The 14,657-nt window shown below is 42.0% G+C and overlaps 1 protein-coding gene across 1 annotated transcript in view; it reads right to left on the bottom strand.

The window, feature by feature from the left end:
* LOC110509506 (netrin-G2) overlaps positions 1–14,657 on the bottom strand; it is a 158,246-nt gene that overhangs the window by 116,979 nt on the left and 26,610 nt on the right. Inside the window, exon 3 of the mRNA XM_036967213.1 lies at positions 7,208–7,851. Within this exon, the coding sequence (XP_036823108.1) occupies positions 7,208–7,851 (644 nt within the window). The remainder of the gene's footprint in view (positions 1–7,207; positions 7,852–14,657) is intronic.

Here is a 14,657-nt window from a genome sequence, read left to right as displayed (position 1 = left end):
CCATCCCTACCCCCCCCCCCCCCCCCGTCCCCCCGTCCCCTAAACTTGTAGTACCCCAGGCGTAGCCGCACCTGTTACAACCCTCAGCCCTACCACCCCACACTCCCACAAACTTGCAGAAGCCTAGCTCCACCCGTTTCCACCCTACCAGCACAAACAGCTGGGTAGAAGGAGACTGAGGGAGCCAAGAGCTCTCAGCACATTATCTCACTCAGCAGGGGGCCCAGGTATCAAAGGGAGATACACATGGCCAAGAGACAAACATGCCAAACAAGCACGATACAACATGTTCATCTGAAAAACACTACTCCGATTCATTAGCATTAACATCGTATGGTCACTTGGTTTGAGGTAGTTTGAGATGAGTTTGAGGTGTCTCCAACGTGTTGAGAAAGTAAAGAAAAAATAATTAAAAGAAGAGTTGTTCCCTCAACTTGGGAATGGGCCTGTTCAAGCACAACTAAGAAAGTCTTTGGGCAACATTTTCATTTTGCTTAATCTCTCTGGGATATGTGGGACGGTAGCGTCCCACCTCGCCAACAGTCAGTGAAAGTGCAGGCCGCCAAATTCAAAACAACAAAAATCTCATAATTAAAATTCCTCAATCATACAAGTATTTTACACCATTTTAAAGATAAAATTCTCGTTAATCCAGCCACAGTGTCTGAATCCAAAAATGCTTTACAGCGAAAGCACCACAAACGATTATGTTAGGTCACCACCAACTCACAGAATAACACAGACATTTTTCCAGCCAGATAGAGGAGTCTCAAAAAGCACAAATAGAGTTAAATTAATCACTAACCTTGTATGATCTTCATCAGATGACACTCATAGGACTTCATGTTACACAATACATGTATGTTTTGTTCGATAAAGTGCATATTAATATCAAAAAATCTCATTTTACATTGGCGCGTTACAGTAGTTCTAAAATATGCGGTGACTGTGCAGAGAGCCACATCTATTTACAGAAATACTCATTATAAATGTTGATGAAAATAAAACTGTTATACATGGAATTAGAGATATTCTTCTTAGAGATATACTTAATGCAACCGCTGTGTCATATTTTTTTTTTAAACTCTACAGAAAAAAAACAAACCATGCCATAATCTAAGTACAGCTTTCAGACAACAAAGCAGCCAAAAAGATATCCGCCATATTTTTTTTAGGGGTGGATCAGCTTAATATTGAGGAAAGAATATTGGTTCCATCAATGTAATTGTCTGCGTCATTTCCAATCCCCCATATATTTTTGGGGTAAATATATACTGTATATATCCGTACATGCATGCATACATTTACACATATATACAGTATATAGGCATACATACTTTTTAAAATAAAATACCTTTATTATTATTCCCTGCAATCCCTACCGCCAATCCCCCAATTGGAGTAAACTAATAAACACTTTGGCTTTTACCTTCAATTTACACATCTTATACACATTTTACAGACAGTCTATTTTACAATAGTTATTTTTTGTTTGTTTTTAGTCCTTCCTCTATTTCAGTTTGATTTCTATTTGTAACTGAGCTATTTCACAAAAGTTCTGAACATATATACATTTTACAGACCCCGTATGTTCTACATGTTTTATCTTGCTATTAGTCCCACCCTTCAGCTCCATTCAACCCCTCCCATCTGTCTCTCAACATCATCCATTTTGGATTTCTATTTGCCATATATTTTTTCAACTGTGCTATGATGCTTCACAAACGAATTGAACCTTTCTATTCTCATAGCTTCTACAGATTGTAAATTAAAAATAAACATTTTTGCTAAAATAGTTATTATATTATTGATTGATTGACAATGGCTTTTCAAATCACCCAGCATTACTATCTGCAGCATTAGTTCTAGGCAAATGTTGCAATTCTTCAGCCATTCCTGGACCCGTGACCAAAAACGAGCTACATATGGACAGTACCAAAATAAATGAACTAATGCCTCCTCACAGCAAAATCTGCAGAGCTGGGAAGATTGTATCCCCCATATATATAACATTCTATTAGTTGCAAGAATATTGTATAGTAATTTAAATTAAAAAATTCAAAGTTTTGCATCCGGCATTGTTTTACGTATCAATTCATAAACCATGTGCCATGGAATGGGTACATCGAAAATGTATATGGCACAGCTGTCAGTTTTTTGGTCCTTAAATTAAATTGGTATATGTTTTTATTTATCACACTTTTCTTGAAACATTTATGTTCTTCAATACAGGGCCGATATACAAGTTCCTTACTTTTTTCCCCTTCTTACTTGCCTCTTTCCATTTTTGTGCTAATGCTGCAATTAATTGGTTGTAATTTTGGGTAGAGCAGACATTTCCATATGTCTGTGTTAGCTGCATGTGTGACATAACACCACTAGTCCTATTTATGATATTTCACTAAAATTATACCTTTTTTAAAAACTTTCTTCAAAAAAATCGTTTTTTTAATCAAATAGTATATTTGAATTTAACCACAATATTTGTTGTATTATTTGTTCAGTCTTTTCAGGTGGATTACACTGAAATTGCAACCAACTTTCTAAGGCTTGTTTAAAAAAGAGATTGGAGATTATTTCCTTTTCAAACAATCGAAAGCGGGCCGGTGTAATCTGAATAAAGGGGAAAGGGCCCTTCTTGAACATAGGATGAGACATTCGTACCGATTTACTAGAGAACCAGGGTAGTCAACATTAGTCGTAAATAACATTATAAATATTCACTTACCTTTGATGATCTTCATCAGAATGTACTCCCAGGAATCGCAGTTCAACAATAAATGTTTGTTTTGTTCGATAATGTCCATTATTTACGTCCAAATAGCTTATTTTGTTAGGGCGTTTGGTAAACAAATTCAAAAGCATGTTCAGGTCGCGCCGAACGTCGGGCGAAAAGTTTAAAAAGTTCCGTTACAGCACGTAGAAACATGTCAAACTAAGTATAGAATCAATCTTTAGGATGTTTTATCATAAAACTTCAATAATGTTCCAATTGGAGAATTCCTATGTCTGTAGAAAAGCAATGGAACGAGAGCTAACTCTCTCTGGACCTTGCCTCAGAGCCTGTGGCAATCTGCCAGACACCTGACTCATTCCCCTCTCATGCGGCCCCCCTTCAGAGTAGAATCCTCAAACAAAGTTCTAAAGACTGTTGACATCTAGTGGAAGCCTTAGGAAGTGCAACATAACCAATATCCCACTGTATCTACAATAGGAGCTGAGTTTAAAAAACTAAAAGCCTCAGATTTCCCACTTCCTGGTTGGATTTTTCTCAGGTTTTCACCTGCCATATGAGTTCTGTTATACTCACAGACATCATTCAAACAGTTTTAGAAACTTCAGAGTTTTTTCTATCCAAATACTACTAATAATATGCATATATTAGCATCTGGGACAGAGTAGCAGGCAGTTTATTCTGGGTACCTTATTCATCCAAGCTACTTAATACTGCCCCCCTGTCACCAATAAGTTAAACAGCTGCGCTGTGAACTAACGCACTGCAACATTCAAAATAATGGTAGAATACTATACCTCGCGATTGCAGTGCTTGTGGCGCGTGTACCGCGCTTTAAGTAATTGGCCATTTAAATTAGGAAGGGGCATCGCGTGGTGAAATATCGGAAGCCATTCACTTTCAATTAAAGGAAAGTGAGAGAAGCAAAGTGGTCGGGGGAACCGTTGAGCGATGCGAGCATAGGCGGGAAAGCTAAACTTGCACTAAAGTTGGGGAAAGCTGAACATTGTAAAAAAAATACTCTGCAATATCATGACGTAAATTACCAATTGATGCTCACAATAGCTTCCAACCCCTACTGGATTGTCTGACAATGGCTGTTGATACGTAGCACTAGCTTGCTTGCTTGCTGGCACCCACATGAGGGCGATGCTAGCGTGGCTGGGCAAGTGCTGCTTGTATAGTGTAAATGCTCCGTAAATCTGTGCTTAAATGTAAGTTTCTCCTCATTGTAATTGATAAAAAGAAATGCTACAACATAAATCGCGCTGCAGATATAATTTTGTTTACACTATGCATTAGCTCACAGCGCAGGTGTCTTTGTCACAGGAAAAAGTCACCCTCTGTGTGCCTTTTAACAGACGTCTTGATGCCGCCTATAGCCTGCCACCCTGCCTTATGCTTTCTGTCAGATTACCAGGGAGACAAATGTAGGTCTTCACCCTCATTGCCCTCATCCTCATCCGTCTCTGGCCACAGCAGGGCTTTCTGTCTTGGGCCTATAATCCACTTAGGTGGCTCTTTCTATTCTTCCTGTATGGCTCTAAGCCGGAACATCGATTCCATTATACAGACTCACTCAACGACCTGCTGCCTATTCCATTAGAAAGGCCCAATCCACGTCTGTGCAGAGTCCTAATCCTAATACATTATACATTCTAGAATGGTTTAGAATGGTCGTTGGTAGCAGCACCCCCCCACCCCCCTCCCCACTCCATAGCTCTGGATAGCCAGTGACAGATGGGGAGATGAAGAGGGGAGAGAGAGAGTCAGAGTTCCGGTTATACAGTGAGATAGCACCGTTTTTATAGGGCCTGATCAATACAGTATGACCAAGCAAGGCATATTGAGTAGTATAGAAATTATTTAATCTCTTGGGGAATATAGACCTATAATAAGTGAAGAACAGAAAAATACATAAACAGACAGTTCTTCAACCCTTGAGGGGAAATGGGTCAACCCTTGAGGGGAAATGGGTCAATCCTTGAGGGGAAATGGAACAATCAGAATCAATCTATCCAAATATCCCAACCCCTCTGTCCCTCCACCACCTTGCTAACCCTCTCTCCAATTTCACCACCCTAATCTCTCTTCACTGTCCCCCTCTTCATCATCCCTCCATCTCTCTATTCTGTCATTCTCCTTGTCCCTCCCCAAACCTCTCTCTTCTCTTTCTCCCTCCTTGTCCCCTTCTCTATCCTCTGTTCCCCTCCTCTTCATCCCTCCATCCCTGTACTGTCCTCTACCCTGTATGATCTCCAACAACCTTGTCTCCCATCCAGGTTGCTAAATGATTCCAAACATCCGGCACATACACAGATCTAACAACCCCCCCCCCCCCCCCCCCCCCACACACACACACACACACACACAACCTCTCCACTTAATGGCCTATCGGGTTAGGATTACCCATTGCTTTCTCTCACCTTTCTCATTGAGTTAAATTACTGATTATTACCTTTCCCTGTGTAGTGTTCAGTCACTGAGCTGCTGCTGAAGGGGCCAGGAGTGGGAAGTGCAGGGGCCACACGAGCCCTTCAGGCCACACGAGCCCTTCACTGTCGATATCACCACCCTATGTCATTACTGCGGCGACCTGGACTAGGAAGCACGCCATTTGGTCTTCTTTTATAATATAAAACCAATTTCAGCGTGAGCGGTCCCAGCGGTGCATCCGCAACGGGGGTAAATATTCATTATTAAAATGTTCTCCCGAGCAGTTTGGAAATCCAAATATGTTCCGTGCCAGATGAGATGGCTCAGCCCTATTGTCCCGAGGGAACATTGACTAATCGCCTGGCCTTCGGAAATCAATATCCAACGGTAATCATCAGACACCTCCGATTATACAGTAGTGTCCGGAGACCCCCCCCACCGGCCCATTGACCGACCAACCCCCATCACCCAATATTCCCTCCCTCCTTCCCTCCCTCCATTCAATCCCAGAATAACAGCATTGATCAGTGATTATGTTACTGGGGGTGTGGGTGGGGATGGAGGAAGACATCAGGCGTCAGTCATTTCTGTGGGGGCTATTTGGGTCCCCCTTGTTACCGGATGCAGCAGCATAGTCAGTATTGTGTTATAGCTTCTTTGCTCGATCCGGATGTAAAGGGAGAGACTGAGAGATGAGGTATGTTCTGTAGGTAAGGAAATTACAATATTATATGGACATTTAACTAGCAGACGCTTTTATGCAAAGCAACTTTGTCAATGCGGTTGTTCAGTAGCTATTGCTCTAGTGAGAAATCACAAAACAACTGATGTATTTGATTAGGGGAAATTGCACAACATTGGTAAGTTAAGTATTGGGCAAAGGGGCTTGGTCAGGGTTGTTGGGTTTGGGAGATAGGGTCAGGAGTTATTCCTGACCAAGTGACCAGAAAGTAACCAGGATACTCTAGGCTCTACATCTAGGCTATTTGTGGTCAGGAAAAACTCCAAGCCCAACCATGTGAAATTGCATATCCCTCCCCTCTTTACACCTTTCTTTCTATCGCTCGCTCAGCTTTTCCCTCTGGATCTCCATGCTAAGCATGAAAAGTGTCTGTGATCAATACCTCCAGGCCTGCTCCTGCTTCTAACCACAGGCCGGGGGGTGGCAGAGCTACCTGGGGGGCTGGAGTGCTGTGTCAGCATCCACTCAAGACCTCAAACACCCCTATACTCCTCTTCTTCTCTCATCACCTCTGTCAACCAACACTTCTTCAACACAATCCCTCAGTCACACGTTTCTCACTTTTAACACTACACACCTCCACCCCCCTTCTCTTCTCCTCCCCTCCTCCCTCCATTCCAATGTGGCTGTTAAATACCATTCAAATGTCACCCCTGCCATTTTGATTGGAATAATAATTTTGAGAGGAGGGAGAAATGGCTTGTTGATGCTAAGCAGGTGGTGCAACAGCGAAAGCCATCTCTCCCTGTCACAAAGTTGCCGTGTAAGAGGTTCCCAGTTCCTGCCCGGCCCCACAGTGCCACAGTAGATGTGGACACAGGTTTATGTTAAGACCACCGAGGGCATGTGTTAGCGTCGTTCATCATCACGCCTTAGTAGACCAATGACAGCGACAGTACTAGGATTCATGCACAGGGAGTAACAGAGGATCAGTGTAAAGGACCTATGATTAGTGTGGTTATGTATGTTAGGGAGTGTGAAAGTGGGTATGAATGTAACAGTGATTTAATTATAGCTTTCTAAACTAACAATAAGAGTAACGTTTCAGGTGTTTGACCTATTTTCAGTGTATGAACCTTGAAGTAAACTCATTTACCCAGCAGCCAACACTTCTCTCTATAAAACACCTTGGTCCTGCTCAGTAGAGAGCAAACCGTAGTAGAACGTAGCAGAACATTAGCCTCAGAAAATGGACAAGTTCAGGTAGAACGTCCCCGTTTCACTCTGTTTCAACGTCTCCACCGTACTGAACATGACGCTGTTCTCTATCGCATTTAACAGTAACTCAATCTTACCTTGCGGGCACCTCGATGTTGGAGATGGCGTAAAAGTACTTGAGCAGGTTGTCCCTCTGCATGTAGGTTCCCCCCAGGGCCGGTCTGAGCAGCCTCAGCCTGAGGTTAGTGAAGGTAAAGAATTCCCTCAGGCCCTTCATACTCTCCATACGGGTGTACAAGCTGTCCATGTTGAGCAACCTAGGCCCGGCGAACACTGCAAAACGCTCCCGAACCTCGAACTTTACGTTCTTATCGTTCTTCGATCCCACCCAGCGTGAGAACTGCTCGGTGCAGATGACAAGGGTAATATTTGCAGGCGATAGGTCGGGGACACGCTTTGGTGCCATGTTAAAGGACTCGAGACAATCGTCAGCGTAGAACTGGTAGGGCTGCCAGGTGCGGCCGTGGTCCATGGACTTGTCCAGCACCATTAAGGTGGGGCGGCCGTACTCAAAGGTAATGGCGATGTCGTCCGTCAGCTCCAGGCTCTTGTTCCAGGCTAGGGAGATGTTGGCCAAGAGGGGTTCTGGATAACGGGCCCATGTGACTGTCTGCCAGTAGGTGATGCGGCCGGTGTGCTCACGGTCCTGCATCAGCTGAGGAGGGTGGGCCAGGTCCGGGTTGGAGGCGTCACACTCGTCACTGCACAGGTACGGGTTCTCCTGCAGAGTAAAAAGAACACAAATGAGTTAGTGGAAAGACAGTAAATGGATGCACTAAATGATTCTCAAGTCTTAGGTGAAATGGAATGTAGTCTATCATCAGTCCCTCCAGGATTCTGCAATCACAATTTTCTTTAGCAAAATCAATTTCCCCGCAAATTTGACCAATCACAACTATTTCAGCATAAAACTGTCAAATCATCACAATATTATCATCACCGCAGTACATAGAGGGCTTGCAATTTCAACCAATCACTGCACTTTACTGCATAATATGGTTCAATCGAGCCTCACATCAACAATCCTTTTCATTCGTTAGCTAATTTTCACAAGAGATTTGACAAAATCACCTACTGGCAGACAGTCACATGGTCCCGTTACCCTAAACCCCTCTTAACCAACATATTGGTTAATATATTGGCAAAATGTCAGAACTTACGCAGGAAAATCAAGCATTTTCGTCCACAAATATCGTAAAAAATGCAAAATCCTGGACTATATGATGCAAAAGAAGAAATTCCTGTACCTACTTTCATGCTCCTGGCATTCATCCTAAAACTTAAACCGAAACATTTAATATTCAATTAAAAAAAGTGAAAAGTAAATGATTTCATGCTTAATCAAGTTGGTGAACTGTGCCTGTACAAAAAACTAACCAGTCAGTCAAACCCACACTAATAACAAAATAAAGTTTACAGTTCTGTGCAGGCTGAGTTTATAAATCATCTGATTTATGATGACACTGAGCTAAGAGAAAAAACAAGCATATGCAAAATCTAGTGGTGCGAGGGTAAGAGAAACTTCTCAGAAGAAAGGAAAAGGGGATACCTAGTCTACAACTGAATGCATTCAACTGAAATGTGTCTTGTACATTTAATCCAACTCCTCTCCTTAACTGCCTTGCTTACTGCCAGAATGACAGATTTTTACCTTGTTGGCTCAGGGATTCAATCCAGCAAGCTTTTGGTTACTGGGCCAATGCTCCTACCCGCCAGGCTACCTGCCGCCTGCTTGAGTGGGGTACTCAGATCCTAGCCTCAGGATAAAAGTCTCTGCGTGATGACGTAGCGCACAAAAAAATTATTTTGCGTTTAAATGTACAGATTAAAAAATACAAATTCAACTTTACTGATAGTTTTGTGCCCACTCTGGTTTTGGCACGTGTGCTCTAGCTAACAGTTTACAGATACAGTTTAGATTATTATGGACATAAGAGCAAGATTATTTTAAGTTGTAAATACGGCAGCCAAGCATCATCGATCATCATGTCACCAGAATAAAACCCTGGATATTTATTGGAAAGGAGCATCAAGCTTCTCACCTTACACTTTCACCACCCTGTGAAGTTCATCGTAACTTATTTCATCTGTAGCCTAATAAACTGCATGCTTTCCCGAGTCGTAGTGGGAGACCCATACAACATGTCATCACAAGACTCTGTTGTGGAATTATGGAATCAAAATATTTCACAGATACCGGAACTTGTAAATTCAATTAGACTTTACTACAAAGTAACAGAGCCGGGCAATTCCATGGAACAACTGACTCTTCATTCTTAGTATTTGGCTTTTATACAGTCTTACCCTTACACCCTTACATCGTCACTCCACTTTATGAATCTTGTTGTCTTACTTAGTTTCCATTCTCTTATTGACTCAGACATTGGGGCATAGATTCTATTTGTGGCGTGACATGCACACTCCTATTGGTGCCTATCACTGATTATCTAATGTTCCTGTCCAAATGTCTTCACAAGTTCAGGCCGATGTTGTCTATGTATGATTAACCCATGTGCATGTCCAGTAACCTTCACAAGATCAGATATGGTCCCGACCAGTCACGTCTTGTTGGTCTACCTTGCCTCATCCACACAGATTCTGCTTACGTTCTGTTTTTTACATGTCTAATAGTTGACTCGATGTTGATCCAGCGTTGTACACTCACATGGGCTCAGCCTTCATTCTGCTTACACATGTCTAATATTTAAACGTATACCGATTGTTCTTTCTACTTCAAAGAGAACAGTATCAGTACTGAGAATCATCAGATGACTGGAAACTCTCCAACAACTCCAAGTTTACATCGATATGATGGTTATTACATTGCCTTCAGAACGTATTCACACCCCTTTTTACACATTTTTTTGTGTTACGGCCTGAATTTTAAATAGATCAAATTGAGATTTTGTGCCACTGGCCTACCCACAATATCCCATAATGTCAAAGTGGAATCATGTTTCTTCACTTTTCTTTTACAAATTAATAAAAATGAAAATCTGAAATGTATTGAGTCAATTAGTATTCAACCCTTTTGTTATGGCAAGCCTAAATAAATTCAGGAGTAAAAATCTGATTAACAGGTCACATGATAAGTTGCATGGACTCACTATGTGTGCAATAAAAGTGTTTATCGTGATTTTTGAATGACTACCTTGTCTCTGTACTCCACACGTGCAATTATCTGTAAGGTCCTTCAGTGAATTTCAAACACATATTCAACACAAAGACCAGGCTTTCCAATGCCTCGCAAAGAAGGGCACCTATTGGTAGACTGGGGTGTTTTTCAGGATTAAAAAAAAAATAGAATAGTGCTAAGCACAGCCAAAGTCCTAGAGGAAAGCATTGTTCAGTCTGCTTTCCACCAGACACTGGGAGATACATTCACCTTTCACCAAGAAAATAACCTAAAACACAGTAGATGTGGGTGCTCCTGAGTGGCAGAGTCACAGGCAAGACCTGAAAATAGTTGTCTAGCAATGATCAACAATCAATTTGACAAAGCTTGAGGAATTCTGAAAATAATAATGGGCAATTGTTGCATAATCCAGGTGTGGAAAGCTCTTAGAGATTTACCCAGAAAAACGTACAGCTGTAATCACAGCCAAAGGTGCTTCTACAAAGTATTGACTAGGGGGGAATACTTATGTAAATTAGATATTTCTGTATTTCATTTTCAATAAATTTGCAAAAATGTCTAAAAACATGTTTTCACTTTGTCATTATGGGGTATTGTGTGTAAATGGGTTAAAAAACATGTTTAATCCATTTTGAATTCAGTCTAAAAACAAAATGTGTAATTAGTAAAGGGGTATGAATACTTTCTGAATGCACTGTATATCAATATTTGCGAATAAAAGCACCATTTCTCTAAAGTTTAACAGAAACAAAAAGATACCACCTTGTCTAGAGTATTTTGTTTTGTCGATATTTGGAAAGTTTACCAACAAATGATCTGCTTCCATCAGGCCTTTACGGGGATAAAATATTGGATGGAAACCTGGTTACTGATTGGCCAAAGATTCCACTCGAGGCTGTGTTCAGTAGAGATATAATGTTTTGAAACAGAGGTTGAAAAATGTTTCACTTCGGTGTGCCCTACTGCACACTACCCTGCTGTGTTCAAGTCATCAATCCCTGTTAAGAGGGGAAGAATGAAACGCCAGCAGTACTACAGATTTTGAAGCTCGGAATTGAACAGCCCTGCTATAGAAGATATTGCACTATGACTTAATATTGAAACGACTGGGTTTTCTCTCCCAACAACAACATTAGATGAGAACCTCCCACTCTCACTGGGGATAGGTGGCATGCTTGTTTCCTCTCCGTAACTATTACTACATTTCCAGGATTTCCAGGAATCCCAGTTGGAAGATTCCTAGAATCAGCAGGGAATAAGCAGGACATTCGGAATCCTCCAACCAGGATTTGTGGAAAAGCTGGGAATTTTCAGAAAGTTACCAGGATCTGGTCCTGGGCCAAAAAAAAGGTACAAATATTTGTCCAACCTTCACTCCTGCTTCAGACACAACGAGTATTAGTGAGGAAACGACCACCGTTAGACTGTACAGACACTGTCCCAGATGCACAAGAACATATAGGTAACTCTCGACCCCGATATATCTTTTGACGAACATATCAAGAATATTTTAAGGACAACTTTATTCCATCTTCATAACATTGCAAAAATCCTAAACTTTTTGCCAAAAATGATGCCGAAAAACAAATCCATGCTTTTGACACTTCTAGATTAGACTACCGCAATCCTCTACTTTCCAGCTAGTCAGATAAAGCACTAAATAAACTTAGAAGCTTAACACAGTTGCTAGAATCCTGACTAGAACTGATCATATTACTCCAGTGCTAGCCTCTCTACACTGGCTTCCTGTTAAGGCAAGGGATGATTTTAAGGTTTTACTGCTAACCTACAAAGCATTACATGGGCTTGCTCCTACCTATCTCTCCAATTTGGTCCTGCCGTACATACCTACACGTCCACTATGGTCACAAGACGCAGGCCTCCTTATTGTCTCTAGAATTCCTAAGAAAACAGCTGGAGGCAGGACTTTCTCCAATAGAGCTCAAATTTTATGGAATGGTCTGGCTATCCAAGTCTTCAGTAAGGTCCTATGATTGAGTGTAGTCTGTCCCAGGGGTGTGAATGTGAACGGCAAGGCACTGGAGCGACAAACCGCCCTTGCTGTCTCTGCCTGGCTCCCCTCTCTCCACTGGGATGCTCTGCCTCTGACCCTATTACGGGGCTGGGTCACTGGCTTACTAGTGCTCTTCCATGCCGTCCCTAGGAGGGTTGCGTCACTTGAGTGGGTTGTGTCACTGACGTGATCTTCCTGTCCCGTTTTGCACCCCCTCGGGCTTGTGAGGTGGAGGAGATCTTCATAGGCTATACTTAGCATTGTCTTAGGGTAGTAAGTTGGTGGTCTGTTGATATCCCTCTATTGGTGTGGGTGCTGTGCTTTGGCAAAGTGAGTGGGGTTATATCCTGCCTGGTTTGCCCTGTCCGGATGTCCCGTCTGGGGGTATTTTCGGACAGGGCCACAGTGTCCCCCGACCCCCCCGACCCAGCCTCCAGTATCTATGCTTCAATAGTCTATGTGCTGGGGGGCTAGGGTCAGTCTGTTATATCTGGTGTAATTATCCTGTCTTATCTGGTGTCCTGTGTGAATTTAAGTATGCGCCCATTAATTCTCTCTCCCCTCCTGGAGGACCTGAGCCCTAGGACCATGCCTCAGGACTACCTGGCCTGATGACTCCAGGCTGTCCCCAGTCCATCTGGTCGTGATCCTTCTCCAGTTTCAACTGTTCTGCCTGTGGCTATGCAACCCTGACCTGTTCACCGGATGTGCTACCTTTTCCCAGACCTGCTGTTTTTGACTCTCTCTCTACCACACCTGCTGTCTCAACCTCTGAATGCTCGACTATGAAAAGCCAACTGACATTTGCTCTGAGGTACTGACCTGTTGCACCCTCTACAAACACAGATTATTATTTGACACTGCTGGTCATCTATAAATGTTTGAACATCTTGAAGAACAATCTGGTCTTAATTGCCATGTACTCTGCTAATCTTCACCTGGCACAGCCAGAAGAGGACCTCTAGGTTTCTACCGAGGTTCCTGCCTTTATGGGGAGTTTTTCTTAGCCACTATGCTTCTGCATCTGCATTGCTTGCTGTTTGGGGTTTTAGGCTGGGTTTCTGTATATTTATAAATACATGTGATTGAATTTGATTGACATACCGGTAATGTATCGCAATTCGTAGGACAGAGTGACGGAAGGTCTGTATAAAGAATGACGCAAATATATTATAGTGTTATATTATAGTGTTCTGGATTGGGTGTTTTGCATGTACAGTGAGATCACTTGGCACCCTTGATAAAGGTTAGCAAAAAAGACTGTATAAAATAAATAATACACATACTGAGCTATATTGCATGCCCAAAACATTTAGAAAATTATATTATTTTATACTAATACAATTACTCAGAGAAAGAGATATTGTTGAACAAGTACATACCTAAGTGTACTAAACATTAAGGGCACCTGCACTTTCCATGACAGACTGACCAGGTGAAAGCTACGATCCCTTATTGATGTCACCTGTTAAGTGCCTTGACACAGCCCTTAGCTGTGGTATATTGGCCACATACTACAAACCCCAGAGGTGCCTTATTGCTATTATAAACTGGTTACCAACGTAATTAGAGCAGTAAAAATAAAATGTTGTCATACCCGTGGTATATGGCCTGATATACCACAGCTGTCAGCCAATCAGCATTCAGGGCTCGAACCACCCAGTTTATAATACTTTTTATGTTACTTTGCATTACCTTTATGAAAGAAAAAAAAAGATTGCACTGTTTGTTTGACTGTCAAGCTTGATAACTATTTTCTCCTTTCATATGTAGCGCTGTTTTCCTATGCTGTGCTATTGTAACAGGGTTGATTATGTTTCCACTTGCCTCTAAAGAAAGGTGTATTTCATGTTCAAGCAATCTTATTGGTTGGTTCAATTCCGATAAGGCGTGTTGTTATTGGCCCCGCTCGCGAACATCAGGTCTCCCCAGTATGAAAATGTGATGCAAGGGGTAGGTCACGTTCTGAATACTATTTTACAATGTGTACAAGTTTGCTGTACATTGCTGATTTATACATGTGTGGGTATATGGTGCCTGTTAGGGATTGAGGGGATGTGCTTTGGTATATGATTTCTGTATATAAGTGTGTTAGCTAGCATGCACCGATGTAATGGCCACATAAGCTCACTGCTAACACAGTTGTTTTCATGCTACAGATTTTACCATCGATTGCCATCAACATCATTAAGCCCTGCACAACTAACGTGCTGTTTCCTATTGAACAACAGATAATAATGTTCAACTGGGACCACTGGCTGGGGTGATTTATTTGGACAAAACACAACGCAAGGAGAGTACGATTACCTTCTGTTACACTATCATAAGGGCTGCTTAATTCGTCATATATAATGTCAGCCAAACATCTGTTACACTA

Source organism: Oncorhynchus mykiss, chromosome Y, assembly GCF_013265735.2.
Source record: "Oncorhynchus mykiss isolate Arlee chromosome Y, USDA_OmykA_1.1, whole genome shotgun sequence".
Lineage (NCBI taxonomy): Eukaryota > Metazoa > Chordata > Actinopteri > Salmoniformes > Salmonidae > Oncorhynchus > Oncorhynchus mykiss.
The sequence above is the reverse complement of the archived record's forward strand: the minus strand, read 5'-3'. Positions and strand labels throughout refer to the sequence as shown.